Source organism: Monopterus albus, unplaced genomic scaffold, assembly GCF_001952655.1.
Source record: "Monopterus albus unplaced genomic scaffold, M_albus_1.0 scaffold46.1, whole genome shotgun sequence".
Classification (NCBI taxonomy): domain Eukaryota; kingdom Metazoa; phylum Chordata; class Actinopteri; order Synbranchiformes; family Synbranchidae; genus Monopterus; species Monopterus albus.
The window spans coordinates 3,216,687-3,233,734 of NW_018127926.1; the positions used below are offsets into that span (position 1 = coordinate 3,216,687).

The 17,048-nt window shown below is 38.9% G+C and overlaps 1 protein-coding gene across 5 annotated transcripts in view; it reads right to left on the reverse strand.

Annotated features, from left to right (window-relative positions):
* Positions 1–12,958, reverse strand: part of st3gal4 (ST3 beta-galactoside alpha-2,3-sialyltransferase 4) — a 29,538-nt gene extending 16,580 nt beyond the window's left edge. For 3 of the 5 annotated variants that reach the window (XR_002274989.1, XR_002274988.1, XR_002274990.1), the window contains exons 1-4: positions 12,666–12,958; positions 2,226–2,293; positions 1,162–1,233; positions 651–735 (exon numbers count right to left, since the gene is read on the reverse strand). Coding sequence is in view for 2 of the 5 variants with exons in the window: in XM_020600434.1 (XP_020456090.1) it covers positions 651–735; positions 1,162–1,204 (128 nt within the window). In the remaining 3 variants the exon portion in view is untranslated. The remainder of the gene's footprint in view (positions 1–650; positions 736–1,161; positions 1,234–2,225; positions 2,294–12,665) is intronic. The other 2 variants (XM_020600434.1, XM_020600433.1) reach the window with 1 other exon arrangement.
* Between the last annotated feature and the right edge of the window lie 4,090 nt (positions 12,959–17,048).

Genomic DNA, 17,048 nt, shown 5'->3' on the forward strand with positions numbered 1-17,048 from the left:
AGAGCCCAGCGCTGTAATAACTCTGCATTTAACCAGAAAAAAATTAATCTACGAAAAGCTGATTCCTGTTTCCTGAGTGTTACTTCTTGGGGCCTTCAGATAAAAGAACCGGTTAAATCTAAAATTACCTTAAACTAGTTTGACATGCATTTCTTTATTGCAACACATTTACAGATAAATCATAGTATTTAAATTTGTGATTAATCGTGATTAATCACAGTCCATCACTGTGATTAACTTGATTAAATTCTTTGATTGACAGCCCTAATTTATAATACTCAGCTTTGCTTGTTCCAAATTCAACTTAAGTTTGTTTCCATATGAACAAATTTATCATTATATATCTGGAGACAAGGGAAAACATGCTCAATTTTATTCAATATTTCAATAAATATAGAATCTGGCCCGCAACTTTGTCCCACTTCTTAATTTTGGCCCACTGTGTATTTGAGTTTGATACCCCTGCTGTAGCAGCTCAGACCACTGGACAATCTGAATACAAGACGTCTTCTCAGCTTTTAGTGACTCAGCACTGCATTGAGCATACTTTTTACCAGAAACAGGCATTTCTGTAATTATGTGACCAAAATACCAGGGCAGGGGAGACAGAAACAAGAAAGAAACTGTTGTGTCATCATATGCGTAATTACCTCAGAAGTCTGTCATAGAACAAATAGTATATGACAGAGGAGAGGAGGAGGAGGACGAGGACTGGGAGACACCTGAGGTACCATTCTGCAGTCAACAAACATACACACACACAAAAAGCATAAAAAAATTAAAAAGAAAAAAAAAAACAGGCTTCAAAGCTTCAACACCGAAGATTGCAAGGATTTATGGATATATATGGCTCTAAAATATCCAAAACAATTTACTAATTTAAATAAAGATCTCTTGCAGAAATAGAAGTTCTAATCTTCTAAAATAAAACATTAACATAAACAGCAATATTTATGTTAATGATATGATCATAAGCTACGACTGCGCATTTTCATCCATAATCCTCAAATCACTGCATGTAGTGTAGTTATTGTATTCATGAATATCAAAAAGAAAGAAAAGTCCCTTTCAAGTGCTGTGTGCCCAGAACAAAGAAATAACATCTGATGAAACAAAAAACTTTCAAGACCATATGTCCTCAGCTACCCCAAAAGAGCTTACTTTTATTTGGCTTCTGGGACATCTTCACATGTTCATTGGTCATCTCATGTCTGCATAGTCCATGAGGTTATCCTGGTGACAGGTACAGAAAGGAGGAAGACCAAATTATTTGCACCCCGTTCAACTGCTTTCTGAACAGAATCATCCCCTTCTGAGGAAACGATTTGAAAGAACAATAAAATAAGTCATAGTAATTATCTCACAAACACAGTATATACAAATATGCACTGAGGAATAAAGGGTTTGTTAAATAAACAACCAAATATGTAAAAATAAGAGCAAACAGGAAAAATTTGAAACACAAAGAAGAATAAGAGGAAGGGGATGGGCACCAAATGAAGGGTGATCCGTTTAAGAGAATCATGCTGCAATGATGAAAACTTGGTCCTTGAATGAGAAGGCTTTGGACCCAAATACAAGACACAAGCAGGTGGTTGTTAAAAATGCAGCTGTCATTTCACAACGAAGAATATGACACAGCTTCCTCGACCTAGGTGTCATTTCTTGAAGTTGTTACAGTGGGTAAGTTTTCACAATGAGCCGGATATGAGGTGGGGCTGCGTTAGTTTCCTGAACTATTGTTTACGAAATGACAAAACCGCTAAAGAATGTGGACGAGAACTTTTCTTTGCAAAGGTGATGTTTTTTCCTTCTACCATCTATTGTGCTGACAATACAGAGATGCAACATGTTCTGTGCATGTGTTCATCGTAGTGCTAAAATGTGCTTAAGTTGTGTTCATTACTTAATTAAATCATTATTTAACAAAGAAATTTTCTTGCAAACAGTTCTGATAACTGATTAACTGATGGAGCCAGCTTCTTAGATATGTGAATGTGCTGCTTTTCTCAATTTAATAAAACTGTAAACTGAAATCTTTGAGGTTTGGGCTGGTGGTCAGACATAACAAATAATCCAAATATACTGTAAAAATATCATGTCACTTTATAAAGTTTTAATTGGAACTAACTTTGGACTTCTTGCAATACAGTTATTAAAAATGAAAAGCTTATATTAGTACAGTGTCCTAACATGCACACAAACCTCTGTACAAAACCTCTTACCTTTTCTGTCTTTCATTTCAGATGACTGTCTCCTCAGTGACTCAGATGTTATGAGTCTGGGCTTTTCCCTGTAATAAAAACAAAAGATACATGATACTGGGGATAATCTGCACAATGAATGTGCCTTTGTTTTCTACTTGTTTCTGAGACGGATGCAGTATGGTTACAGATGCTTTATTAAATTATTTTCATTTTACAGCATACAGGCTATCGTAGTTAATATTAAAATTACATGTAAGAATTAATTAAATGACATAAAAAAATTTTGATCTCTCATTGTTCAAGTCTTTTATTAAGCAAACATGCCACACAATGGCTGGTTTTCAGTGCTTAAATGTGTTTTCTGCTTTCCGGTTTTATGCCTCTGTAAAGTGAATATTTCTGGGAATGCTGGTTAGATTTTTAAAAAAAACTATATGAAGACTGGGAAATTGTCTTGAGCATTCTTCTCCATTTACTCTATTTATAGATTAAATTATTCAATTAGTTATGAGTTCCAACCCTAAATGTATCCCTATAGTCATCAACATCCTTTTAGCACTGGGCCATGACTAAGGGAGTTACAACAGCTGGACATAATGCAGCTCCCGGAAGCAAGAAGCACAGGAGGCACAGAAAACACAGGCACGCCTGACAGACACCACAGACAAAACAAGAGCAGAAGACCACAGTTGCTGGCTGTGTGTGATACAGTGTTTGGGGGAAAGAGGGAGGGAGGTTTGGCTGGGAGAGCAGAGAGAGGATTAAAGCTCTGTGCTGTGCAATACCGTAAGGTGGGCTGACACTGACAAAAGGCCTCAAGATGTGAGAGACCAATACAGCAACAGCAGAACGAGATTTAGACCTGTCAGAAGTAGCCTTCACCACAGATACTCCTAAAACACTGCAACAAGTCTAGCCATGGATCTTGAAAGAAATGCAAACAAATGTGTACATAGCTTAATCACACACTGGAGTGAGTCAGGCAGCTTCCACAGAATGGCACAGCAGAATTCCAGTAAAGCCGCTCCATGGGGAGTGTTGGAACATAATTAAACTAGTAGTAGCTTCCTGGTTCATATTAGCACACTGATTCAAGTAGTTATATTACTTTTTGCCTTTTTTGTGTAGTTAACTACTGAAACTAAAAGCGATCTACATATGGCATTTTTGATAAATGCTCTTTAATAAATTCTCCTTATTTTTAATGTGCTTGTAGATGTGTATGCGTTATGTTTGGTAACACATACCTGCGCCGATCTATGGGCACATACTTTTTTGTGAACATACAGATGGTTTTATATTCTTACATCAAAAGATGTATTTTCTTATGTATTTTAACTTGTGTATTTATTTATTTTTTTGCCTTCCAGCAATTTTAATTTATTTTTTGTTTGATTGTTGTTTAGTGTTAGGGACTTACAGATGAAAATTTGCCTTTTGGCTAACTCTGGCACATTTGCATCTTTTGATGTTAGTTAAGGTGTATTTGTCCCTGACGAATAAATGAATACAAAATAAAAGAAAGAAACTACAAACAATGTTGGGCTATAAAAAAATGACTTATTTTTTATTTTCCCATGCTGCATATGACCGGCTTTTCAGCGTTGGCAAGGACACTTTTAGTACCGAACGGAACCAACTGTGGGATAAGAATTTAGAAAGTGCTCATGTGTAGTGTGAACAAGAAGTTTGGCTCTGACAAGTAAAAAGATAGGGCCAAGTTAGATGTTACAGAGCTGACAAGTAAGACAACAGGTTCACCAAATGGTCTAAAAAGGGGCAAGTTAAATATTTTATCTTACTTTATATTTTAACTATGATTTAGTTGTAGTCAGATAATACAAAATCAAGATTTGTTTACAACAAAAAATATAACATTCCTTACAATTTTGTTCTGAAAAGCCCAGATGGGATCGTTTTATTCAGGACAGGTTTAGGTCTCAGGTTATAACCCGAGTTGTCATGATTCAGTTCCGCTGCTTCCTGTCCGGCTATTATTTTGACCTTACTTCATGTTTTTGGCCACGTTCAGACTGCAGGCTGAAGTGACTCAAATCCAATCTTTTTGCTCAAATGTGACCCATATCCGATTTCCTTATGACAGTGTGAACAGCACAAATCCGATTTTTTCAAATCCGGCCCAGGCCACTTTCATATGTGGTCATAATTTGGATACATATCCGATGTTTTGCAATGTGACTTCAGTCTGAACGGCCATGTTGCATTTCATGCGATTTTTATGTCATTGAAATGCGACAGATGTCACAATTCTGAGCTGGAGGAGGCGAGGCCATAAGCAATATTTGTGCTCTCCTCCTTCTTGATGTTCTTCTTATTATTATTACTTTATTTCGATTGCACATTAACTGGTACATCGCTACACACATGCTATCACGAGCCGCATCCATTTTTATTTTCGCAAACACAGTACGCTACGCGGGCAGCACGGTGGCGCAGTGGTTAGCGCCATTGCCTCACAGCGAGAAGGTTCTGGGTTTGGGCCCCACCTGGGACCCTTCTTTGTGGAGTTTGCATGTTTTCCCCGTGCTTGCGTGGACTCTCTCCGGGTACTCCGGCTTCCTCCCACAGACATGCAGCTTAGGTTGATTGGTGTCTCTAAATTGCCCATAGGAGTGCATGTGCGTGTGTGTGGTTGTTCGTCTCTGTGTTAGCCCTGCGATGGATTGGCGACCTGTCCAGGGTGTACCCCACCTTCGCCCGATTGCCAGCTGGGATTGGCTCCAGCCCCCCCTTGACCCCGTTCAGGGACTAAGCGGTAGAAAATGAATGAATGAGTACGCTGCGTCTGACGTCACGTCCTCTACTGGGTCACCTCAAGACTGTATACCGTTCACACATGAGACAGATGGCAGTCGCATTTAAAAAACAGTGTGAACAACAGCGCAAAAAAATCGGATTTCGGCGAGCATTAAGACCTGCAGTGTGAACGTAGTCTAAGTTTCACCTCTGTTTCGGTCTTTTTACTTTCACTAATCACTCACATTAGATTCACCTGCTCCCGATAGTTTGCACCGCATTATATGCAGCCTTTACCCACCAGTCCCCGCCAGATTGTTCTAGACACTAGCTCTGACTTTCCAGCATTTCTTCCTGCCTGACGTCTCAGTATCGGACCCTAGATTTCTGGTTTGGACCACCGCATATCGCCTGCTCCTTCAAACTCGGACTGTTTCTATGTGTATCGGCTTAACGGACGACAACGCGTTTTGGATTCCCTTGATGTATGTGTTTGCTGACTCTGATGTTGGACTGTTGTACCGATCTGAAGTGCATTTTTTGTTACACCGTGTCTTGTTAATCTATTAATCTATGATGATAGTTTATCTGTATAACTACTCTTCATGTGCTTTATGATTATTGATGACTGTCACGCTCTCCCAAACACACACACAGATGTTCAGTCCCTCAGTGCATGACTGTTATCTTACAATAAATGTGTGAGCTTTACTTTCTGCAGCTCTCACCAATCTCTTTTACATCACAGGGTGGAAAAATAAAAACCTGACTCTGTAGACACTATCATAACTAAAAAAAAAAAAGCAATCTGACTTGACTCTAACAACAAAAAAGTAAGTAATAATAAACACAGCAACATTCAAGAAGGCTTTTGTCTTTTTTTCTTATAATTTCTAAATGGATTTGTTTAAGTTTATTGTCAATGGATTGCAGATAACACAAGTTAAGATTTGAATTATTCTATTCCAAAAGGAGTGTTACTTTTGACTTAACAATACACTTGACCCTCAAATCTACCATGCCCTGTCAGAAAAGCTCTTGGCTTGCCCCTAATGGACAGAAACTGTTGTCGGCCAGAGTTACTGTTATGTTCCCATGTTCCGCCCTAGAGTTTGTGGGCCAGAGTGTGGGTGTTGGGGGGGCCAACCCAGGTTTGCTGGGCCAGAGCACCATGACAAAGGGTTCTGGTGGCATTAATGGGCCACAGCATGTTGTACATAGCTATGTGTTCAATAATAAAGACTGCTATCCAGGGTTATGTGGTGCATAAAAAGACCGTTCCAGTCTCCCAACTCATTCTTTGAAAACCTGCCTATCATTACAACATGTTAGTTGTCCAAATAGTTGCTTGGAGTGCCTGCTTGTGAAATCAACAGAAAAAGTGAAGCTATGAGCAGTAACCCTTCCACAGAAACCCAGACTTCAGATTATTTGTAACCAAGAAACTGTGAATGCATCCATAGCGTCAGATCAGGGTTTAGCAGCATTTCCATAATTTTTCGCTCATGTTGAACAACAAAACAAAAACAAACATGTAAGAAAAATCTGCATTAACTGGGGCAACAAGGCATAATTTTCCTAATACAGCAGTAACTTGATCTTCTGACTGAACTCCACGTCAAATCAATCTGATCCTCTCAGCTATATGATCTAGTATGATGTAGGTGCTGGTTCTACTTCCCTCATTTTTGCAGTTTTGGATCCAAACTTGTGTGGGTAGAAGTGAATCATTTACTGCTTGCAAACCAATGATGGTAAGATGATGTCATGGGGTAGGACTGGATAAGTCTGACTTCTTCCTACTCCATTCAAGCATGTACTAGGTATAAGCAAATTGATATTGGATTATGTGTAAAATTATGTGTGGTGTCATATCAACTGTTTTACATGCTTGAAAGAATAAATCAAATCAAATCAAAAACTTTGAGTTTGGATCCAAACTATACTGTGTTTCTCAGGTACTGTAAGTCTCTCTCTGCTTGACATTCTGTAATCTCAGGGTAACCCAGTGCCTATTTCTGATGTTTCAAGTGTAAATAAATCCAAGATACTCTAATCCCCATTAAATGCAACATCTGTGAAACAATTCCTATCTCACTCTATGTAGCCTCTCCTACAGTGACTGAATATAGACCCACATTTATAGGCAAGAGTTGTGTCATCCAAAATAAAAGGTAACAAACAGTACCCACACTAACAAGAAATGTAATGGTGGCAATGAATCACTAATCCTTATAACTCTCCCTAATCCCAAATGATTGTATAATAAAGTGTCTGAAACATCTACAGTCAAAATACAGTAACTGTGACCACTTAAGACAATATGGGTAGAGGTGAATTTCTGCCGTGACAGCAGTCATCAACACATTTTATCTATAGACACCTCCTACAAACAAGTTTAACCAAGATTTGCTTTCCACTCTGCAACTTTGGTAGAGTGTTTTTGTGTGTACACTGTCATGATACAGCTGTGAGGCCATACTTGCCAACCCTCCCAATTTTCCCAAGAGACTCCCATTTTTCACTACCTTCTCCCGTTGTCAAAATTCTCCTGCATTTCTCCCAGTTTATGAAAAAAATTCACATCTTTCCACTATCACAACCTGTTCCTGGTATTTTGCATTGTAAGAGTATGGTTTCCACTCAATGCAATTGTACCTTCTTGGCATGCACGTGAACGCTGTTTGTACCTCCTCCTAACACAGCAAGTAAGAAATGGAGAGCTAAAGAAAGAAATACTCTCAGGTGGTTGGAAGGACGTAACTTCCTAAGGAAGCAAGAATTCACAGGTTTTGGGTTATCATGTGAAAAGCTGGGAGGTTCAAGAATCTGGCTACACTGATAAAGGCACCTTTGTGCATACCATACAGCAATGCATCATCACAGACGGTGTTCAGTATGGTCAGAAGGATGGTGACAGAGAATAGAATGAGGATGTACAGCTCTGCCCTTTGCTCATTCCTTTCCTGCTAAGTAAATCTGACAGGTCCGACCCACAACTATGTTGCCTCAAGGACGGTGCACAAGTTATTGCACTTTTAACTACAATAATAATTAATAGATGGCTGCAAAGGGAAGTGGCATGCACAGACTCTCCAAGCAAGCAGGAGCAAAACTTGAATGTTTTTAAGATACTGTGCTATCGAAACTTTGATTTGCAAAGGGTATGTAAAGCAGGAAACAACTTCTTTCACATTAGCTCATTAGACGGACATTTGCACTTAGTTTTCTAAGATATCTCAAGCTGTTCATCATCTGTTTTATAAATGGATGGTTTTCATTTTTTTAAAGCTGCCACAATACAGGAAACTATGGAAGCCCATTCCCACCAGTTACTCCGACTTAGCTAATTCGAAATTCTGACATAGCTAAGTCAAAATTCCGACATAGCTAAGTAGAAATAATGACTTAAGTAAATCTAAGTAGAAATTCTAACTTAGCTATGTCAGAATTTCGACTTAGCTAAGTTGGAATAACTACATAGCTAAATCGAAATTCCGACTTATATATGTCGAAATTCCTACATAGCTCAAAGTATCTTGACGTAAGCCTGTCAAGCGACCTTACGTCAAGATACTTTGAGCTATGTAGGAATTTCGACATAGATAAGTCGGAATTTCGATTTAGCTATCTAGTTATTTCTACTTAGCTAAGTCGAAATTTCAACTTAGGGAAGTGTAAGTAGGAATTCCGACATATCTAAGTCGGAATTTCGACTTAGATATGTCGGAATTTCTACTTAGCTAAGTAGAAATAATGACTTAGAGCATTTTATTTCTCATTTAACTGGCGGGAATGGGCTTCCATAGGAAACAATATCTTTGAAGCTAAAATTTCTGGGTCCTCTCCAGACCCCATTTTTGGTTGTGAAATCCTCCCTGTTTTCTAGTTCTCAAGGTTGGCAAGTATGTGTGAGGGTCAATGGCCCAGAGCCAGACAGAAACAAGGATCTCATCAGATAACAGAACTTTACTGAAGGATACAGTTACAGTATTATTCAAAATAATAGCAGTACAATGTGACTAACCAGAATAATCCAGGTTTTTAGTATATTTTTTATTGCTACATGGCAAACAAGTTACCAGTAGGTGCAGTAGATTCTCAGAAAGCAAACAAGACCCAGCATTCATGATATGCACGCTCTTAAGGCTGTGAAATTGGGCAATTAGTTGAAAGGGGTGTGTTCAAAAAAATAGCAGTGTGGCATTCAATCAATGAGGTCATCAATTTTGTGAAATAACAGGTGTGAATCAGGTGGCCCCTATTTAAGGATGAAGCCAGCACTTGTTGAACATGCATTTGAAAGCCTGAGGAAAATGCGTCGTTCAAGACATTGTTCAGAAGAACAGCGTACTTTGATTAAAAAGTTGATTGGAGAGGGGAAAACCTATAAAGAGGTGCAAAAAATTATAGGCTGTTCAGCTAAAATGATCTCCAATGCCTGAAAATGGAGAGCAAAACCAGAGAGACGTGGAAGAAAACGGAAGACAACCATCAAAATGGATCGAAGAATAACCAGAATGGCAAAGGCCCAGCCAATGATCAAAGACAGTCTGGAGTTACCTGCAAGTACTGTAACAGTTAGAAAATGTCTGTGTGAAGCTAATCTATTTTCAAGAATCCCCCGCAAAGTCCCTCTGTTAATAAGTCATAAATCAATGTTCATATGCGGTGACTTCAATATAGATCTGTTAAATCCAAACAAGCACACAGGAACTGAGGAGTTTATTAACACATTATACAGATGTAGTCTATATCCAAAGATTACAAAACCAAGTAGAGTAACAACTCAGCATGCTACAGTAATAGATAATATATTTACCAATGTTATTGACAGCAAAATAACAAGTGGACTACTTATAAATGATATTAGTGATCACCTACCAATATTTGTGGTTTATGAGGGCCAGTATAGAAAAGAGAGGCCAAAAACAAATTTTTTCTATAGGAGGGAGATGAATGAACATGCTTTAAGGAGGCTAAAAGAGGATTTTATGGGGCAAAACTGGGAATCAGTTTACAGAGAGGAAGACTTAGATAATGCATATGAGAACTTTTTAAACATATTTAAGACTGTATATGACAGGAACTGTCCTCGTAAGCGGTATAAAAATAAAAAGAATTACAGTGAGAGACCGTGGATGAGCAAGGGATTACAGAATGCATGCAAAAAGAAGAATGTGTTATATAAACAGTTCATTAAGGACACTGGCCTAAAGAGAAATGGAGGAACATTTTGTGGACTGATGAGAGTAAAATTGTTCTTTTTGGGTCCAAGGGCTACAGACAGTTTGTGAGACGACCCCCAAACTCTGAATTCAAGCCACAGTACACAGTGAAGACAGTGAAGCATGGTGGTGCAAGCATCATGATATGGGCATGTTTCTCCTACTATGGTGTTGGGCCTATTTATCGCATACCAGGGATCATGGATCAGTTTGCATATGTCAAAATACTTGAAGAGGTCATGTTGCCTTATGCTGAAGAGGACATGCCCTTGAAATGGTTGTTTCAACAAGACAATGACCCCAAACACACTAGTAAACGAGCAAAGTGTTGGTTCCAAACCAACAAAATTAATGTTATGGAGTGGCCAGCCCAATCCCCGGACCTTAATCCAATCGAGAACTTGTGGGGTGATATCAAAAATGCTGTTTCTGAAGCAAAACCAAGAAATGTAAATGAATTGTGGAATGTTGTTAAAGAATCATGGAGTGGAATAACAGCTGAAAGGTGCCACAAGTTGGTTGACTCCATGCCACACAGATGTGAAGCAGTTATAAAAAACTGTGGTCATACAACTAAATATTAGTTTAGTGATTCACAGGATTGCTAAATCCTAGAAACAAAAACAACATAGTTTTGTGTTTGTACAGTCAACGAGACTGCTATTTTTTTAACACACCCCTTTGTTAGAGATTGTTACATAACCTATCCTAGAGAGGATGTGAAAGTACATCACACTATGCTGAATGTTGGGATAGGAGGTTCTATTTTGGAAGGGAGGTGTTATATTTACCTGCAAACATTCTTTTTGTTAGGATAAATGTAATGTAAAGCTCACTTTACTGACTGGCTAACATTAGTGGACTGTAGGTAACTGACAGCAGACCCAGAGATCCCATCCACAAGAGCGACAGACTGAAAATGACCTCTGCACCCTGATCTCAGCTCAGCTCGGCTCTCAGTTTGGGAGCTAACGCTAGCTAGGAGCTGTTGGCAGATTTGATTTTATTTTATTTTATTTATTCTTTCAAACATGTAACAACAGTCAGTATGTAATCACACATAATTCCAGACATGTCCACAAAAATATTTTCAATTTGCTTATACCTAGTACATGCTTGAACGGAGTAGGAAGAAGTTAGACTTATCTAGTCCTACCCCCCTAACATCATCTTATCATCATTGGTTTGCAAGCAGTATTACTACATGGATACATATTCTACATCCACACTCCCATCTCATTAATCATTAAGCCTGTTCTTGCCCATATCTTGATTGACACATACCTTTATATCTGTGTTTAAACTCATCAATATTCTTACTGCTTTTTATGTCCACACTTAAATTATTCCATAGTTTTACTCCACTTATCGAAATACAGAATCTTTTTTTGGTTGTACGTATAGCATGAATTTTATAATTTAACTGAACCCTTAGATCGTATCCCCCTTCCCTTTCATCAAATAGTTTTTGAATACCACCAGGTAATAAATCTTTCCTGGCTTTATACATAAACACAGCAGTCTTGTGACCCACTAAATCAAAAAATTTTAATAATTTAGACTATATGAAAGCTGTATAACGCAAAAAACTGCAGATGACTCCATTTCTGTCCTGTTTGTGCTCAAAGTGAACACTAAGGTGGACATTTGGATGTAGTTGAAGCATCTGCTACTGTACGGGCATACTGTGGCTGTATGGGATAGTATTGTTTTTATTAACTTATAGATAGATGTAAGTAGTGTATATCTCTATGACTGATAATGAGGGTGAGGCTCCCAATATGGTGCAATTACCACAAATTCAAAATGGCGTGAGAACAACTTCACATCCTCTATATCAGGTTGATTGATAAGCTATAAATGGAACGGGATACCCATCTTTCATTCTGCCCTAAAATCTGCTGAAATAAATTTGACTGAACTTATCTTTAGAGGGCAGATGATGTTCAACACTGCTACCATGTCTTTTTCAGACAGTTTTTCAGTCTGCAACAGGATGTTTCAAGATGCCATGTGAAAATATTACAAACCCCCACTAAATGGAAAATAGTTTTAAAAAAAGACATTTTAAAACTAGTTAATTCAGGAGCATGTAGCAAATACTTACAAAGTACAAACCCATCTGCGTTTTCAGCAATAAACAAGCAAAACTCATCAAGATGCTACTAAAGTTAGTGTAGTAATGCAATAATACAGCAACTTCTATGTTCTAACTGTCCAAAAATATTTCCAGGGGTATATTGCCTGATAATTGCCATTATACCGTCTATCATCATCTTCCAATTCTTCTAACGGAGTGAAATAAAAAAAGCGAAAGCAATTACACTGCCACAAATCAAGGGTCAGCTAAATTAAACTGGATATCTTGTAACAAAATCAGATCAATTACTACAGTGTTGTTGTGTGCCTCCCTACGAGCACGTACAAACTAACTCCCTTCAGGGCTGCTCTGCTCAAGAAGGGTCCTACTTACCAGCAGTACTCCCCGAGAGATGAAGTGTGATCCGCGGGGCGAGCCTGCTGTACTGTACACTTATGTTACAACTACGTTCACGTTGCTTTTGATGGTATTCACTGCGTTGAAAAAAAGAGAAATGTGCGTATGGCTGCAGCGCGCACACACAACTAGAGGCAGTTACGTAACCAAAGCATCAGAGTTAGTTCACTCTGGACAATGTAGCGGAAATAAGCAGCCTAAGCCTAGTAAATCAGTTTTCCGTTGCTGTGGCTGACATAAAGCCGTCAGGCAGATAACAGCAATTTTGTAAGAACGCCCACTCTGTTTCGTTCAATGCAGGGACGCATGCGCATGTGGGTATGCGCACTGAATACATCCAGATGTATCTGTCAAAATGTACATCCCGAAAATCGATGGTGACGGTGCTAAAGTACGCAGGTTATCAGAAGGTTCCATGTCATCTCCAGCTAATTTGCCTTTTGCCTTATCAGTCGCTTAAAACTGGTTTTCACCCCAGAGGGAACATCTAGAAGGGCTTGGATGGGATTTCTGAACTCTGGATGCAGCACAGAGTGGTGTAAGGAGCAGGCTACCTAGTTCTTTTACTCACAGACTAGAAATACTCTTTAAAGAAATCACGAATTTAAAGTAAAAACACGTGTGCAAGCATCACAAAGTCTTTATGCAGAATAGCCCATTTCAGAATAATATTAGATTAATATAGGTGCATTAATGTGTAAATTACTTTAATGTTGCAGCTAGTAAAAATCTTGTTACTTTAAAATACTTTATATACTTCTGGGTATATATTTTGCATTCATAATATGTAAAATAAGTAGTAACTAAAGTTGTCAGAAAGGTGTAGTGGGTATTTGTAGCATGACCTGTAATTACTCAAATAAAAGTAGAAGTTCCTTAAAAATAGTGCACAGTAAAAGCACAGTACAGTAAAAAGATGATGTGGTTAGTCGCTCCCCACCACTGTGGACAAGATTCAGCTTTAGTTGTCTTGTACATGAATAATCAAACTGAGCTTTTATTTTTATTTGTCACCGGAGTTCCTTTTTTTGGAAGCCTTTGTTTAATATTAACTAGGAACTGATTTTAATTACTCATCTGACATTTCGTGACACTTTTGTCTCATGCTGAATACAGTCAGTATGCAAAGTATTCAGTATTTTGAACAACAAACTTGATGCCTTAGCTGAACCAGTTCTTCATATTCTCCCAGACAATTTTTACTCTCACACTCAAAATCTGTTGTCTATTGTTATCAAGCTTTATCCTCAACTCCTGTATTTTGTCTGTGTCCACCCACATCTGTGTCTGGACAGTGGTGTGTCTGTTACGAAGGTAAACGTGAACTCTTGTATAATAATGACAGAAGTAGACTATACTCAGTAACATTTGCAAGCCTTTTATTAGCCCACTTGGGACCCACACAGTGTGGTCATCACTTCCCTCTGTGCAGGAAACCACTGGTTCCCACCATTATTTTGGTCTGAGTATGTTATTTATGTCAGTTTTAGGGTAAGTCAAATTCAAATGTATCACATTACTAATTTTAGGTAAATTAGTCTGTTCATGAAATAGGGGTGGTACAGTTCACAAACCTCATGGTTCGGATCATATTATGTTTTTTGGACCGGTTAATTTTTATGATCAGCAAAGTAAATTAATTAATTTAAAAAATAAATACATTTGGGGGTGGGAGGAAAACACAACTTTCTGCTTGTTCAACAGCTGTTTGCTAAACTGCTCATAATGTCTCTCTGACTGGCTGATTATGTTGCATACAGGCAGAGAAAATGCAGTGGAAAAGCAAAGTGCAACCACCGCATCAAACCTTCAAATCCTCATTAGGTTCCCAATGAGGAAAAAATTAATGTCCCCTGCTGTGCAGAACAACATCTCAGTCTTGCTAGAAACTGAAGGGCCAGGGACAGCGAGGTAGCTTCTTACCAACAATTGATCGATGGTTCATCTGCATGCTGAATCATGGGGGTCATCTGTCCAGATCAGCTAGGATCTGCTACACTGCTACCATCAAAGATGATGAGTTTTATCCGAGGAACTAACTCTCTAGCTCTGCACAATATACAATATACAATATAGACTATACCTCCTGGCTACCTTTGCCTCTGTGGCCATCTACTAATGCTTATTGCAGCTGTGGCTCAGGAGGTATTGTGGTGGTCTCCTAACTGGAAGGTCAGCAAGTGTCCTTGAGCAAGACACTGAACCCCAAGCTGTGACTGAGTTGACGCCACAGATGACTGCCTTGGTTCTGTACCAGAGACAAATTCCTTGTGTGTGTAACATAGCTGGCCGATAAAAGTGATTAAAAGTTAACAGTACAATGCCTTTCAGCCTGTGGTACCGTCCTTGGGGCAACATAGGTGTTATGTCCTTCTCACCACCTGAGAGTATTTCTTTCTTTAGCTCTGCATTTCCTACTTGGCGTGTTAAAGTGCAGCTGTATTGTTGTCTGGGTTGAAGCAATACTCTTACACAGTACCAGGAACAGGTTGTGATAGAGTTTGTCATAAATCAGGATAAATGCAGAAGAATTTTGATCGTGGGAGGAAATAGGGAGAGGGTAGTGGAAAAACAGGAGTCTCACAGGTAAATCGGGGGGACTGGCAAGTATGGGTAGTCCTTTTAGTATAAGGTAATATAAGAGGCTTTAGCTGCCCGCAGAGCAGCATGTAATATGAGCGCCAATGTTCATCCCTAATGAACTTTGATCCAGGCAAATCCAAACAAATCCAAATACTGTGGCTGCTGTGTAGGCTGCCTGTGGACTGAATGTGATGTGCTGGTGCTTTCTCTATCAGCGTTAGGAACCAGCCTTTAGGGAGTCATGTTGTTGCCTGTGATTTTGTACATCTCTGTTATGGCGATAATAAGCTGATACTCAAGGACAAGATAAAGCTTCTATCAGGCAGCACAGCTATCTGTGTTGTTGTAGTCTGTGTTTGTGTGGTATTTATACTCTTTTTGATTTATTTATTTACCATATATGTGGGTGGCACAGTGATGAGGTGATTAGCACTGTCGCCTCACAGCTTAAAGGTTCATGTCCCGGCAGACCCTGGGCTTTTCTGTGCGGAGTTTACATGTTCTCTCTGTGCCTGCATGGGTTCTCTCTGGCTTCCTCCCACAGCCCAAAGGCATGCAGCTTAGGTTGATTGGCGACTCTAAATTGCCTGTAGGAGTGAGTGTGAGTGTGTGTGGGTGTTTGTCTATATGTCAGCCCTGTGATAGCCCTGTCCAGAGTGTAGCTCGCCTCTCTCTGTCTGAATTGCTGCTGTCATCTTGGCCAGATCAACATTACAAAAAAGATTGCTAACCTCAGTGGGAATTTTTAGTAGTGTGTTTTATTTTAGGACACTAATCATTTATTAGATTTTAAATTACCACAGCCAAAATATCCCTTCTAATCTGCTGGTAACATAATTGCCTTGTGCAGTTACAAACATGAAGACTACATGGTGAACAAATGTTTTCTGGCTCTAGAACCGTGGACAGTATTGGAGTTGTGTGACTCAGTCGAGTCAGTCTGAAGTGTACATCAGTACTTTACAAGCCTACTAATTCTACTGCAGCATTTCATTAGCAAGTTGTGGTTTTCATGATTCATGCCTGACTGAGCACACAGTGGGTATATGTTGTTCTTTCTGCAACAAATGCAGAAAATATAGTATAGAACAACTTCTCTTGGAGACATACTGTACAAGAAGGATATTTTTGCTTTTCAGATGACAGTTGTGTGCTTATTGTACAGTCTTTGTTTTCACATAATCTGCTAAAAGAAATCCTACACAGGTGTAATGAAGACTACATGGAGATCATTTGGTAGGGTGGTATTTTGAATGTAACTTCCTGTTCTGTTTAGTTCAGTTCAGTTCATATTTATAATGTTTAAACCATAAACTGTCTTGCAGAAAGGCAGCATAAAAGTCATAAAACGAAAGGGCAAACACAATAAAACAGCAGGACATTAAAGTAATAAAAGTAAAACATTGACTGGACTGCATCTGACAAATAGTGCTGTTGTGGATAAGTTAAAAGAATTCATTACTGTGTACCTTCAAACTGGGTTTAACACTTGTCTTACATTTTGTTTGTTAAATCATTTCGTTCTTGTACTTGACTTGAAGCACTTTTACATCTCATTTCACTGTGGTGTAAATTTACTAGAAACCCAGTCAAATGTTTGGGTCTCCTGCTAACCTTTACTTAATCCAGGAGGCTCTTCACTGAAGCCTAGCAAGCTGAATTTACTCATCACAGACAGAAACGTCCAGGTCAGTACCTTCGCTTCCAGGACAGACAACCATGGTAACTAACAGCTGAGTGCTTTTCCACCGTGTTGGCAGTCCAAAGCACACCAGC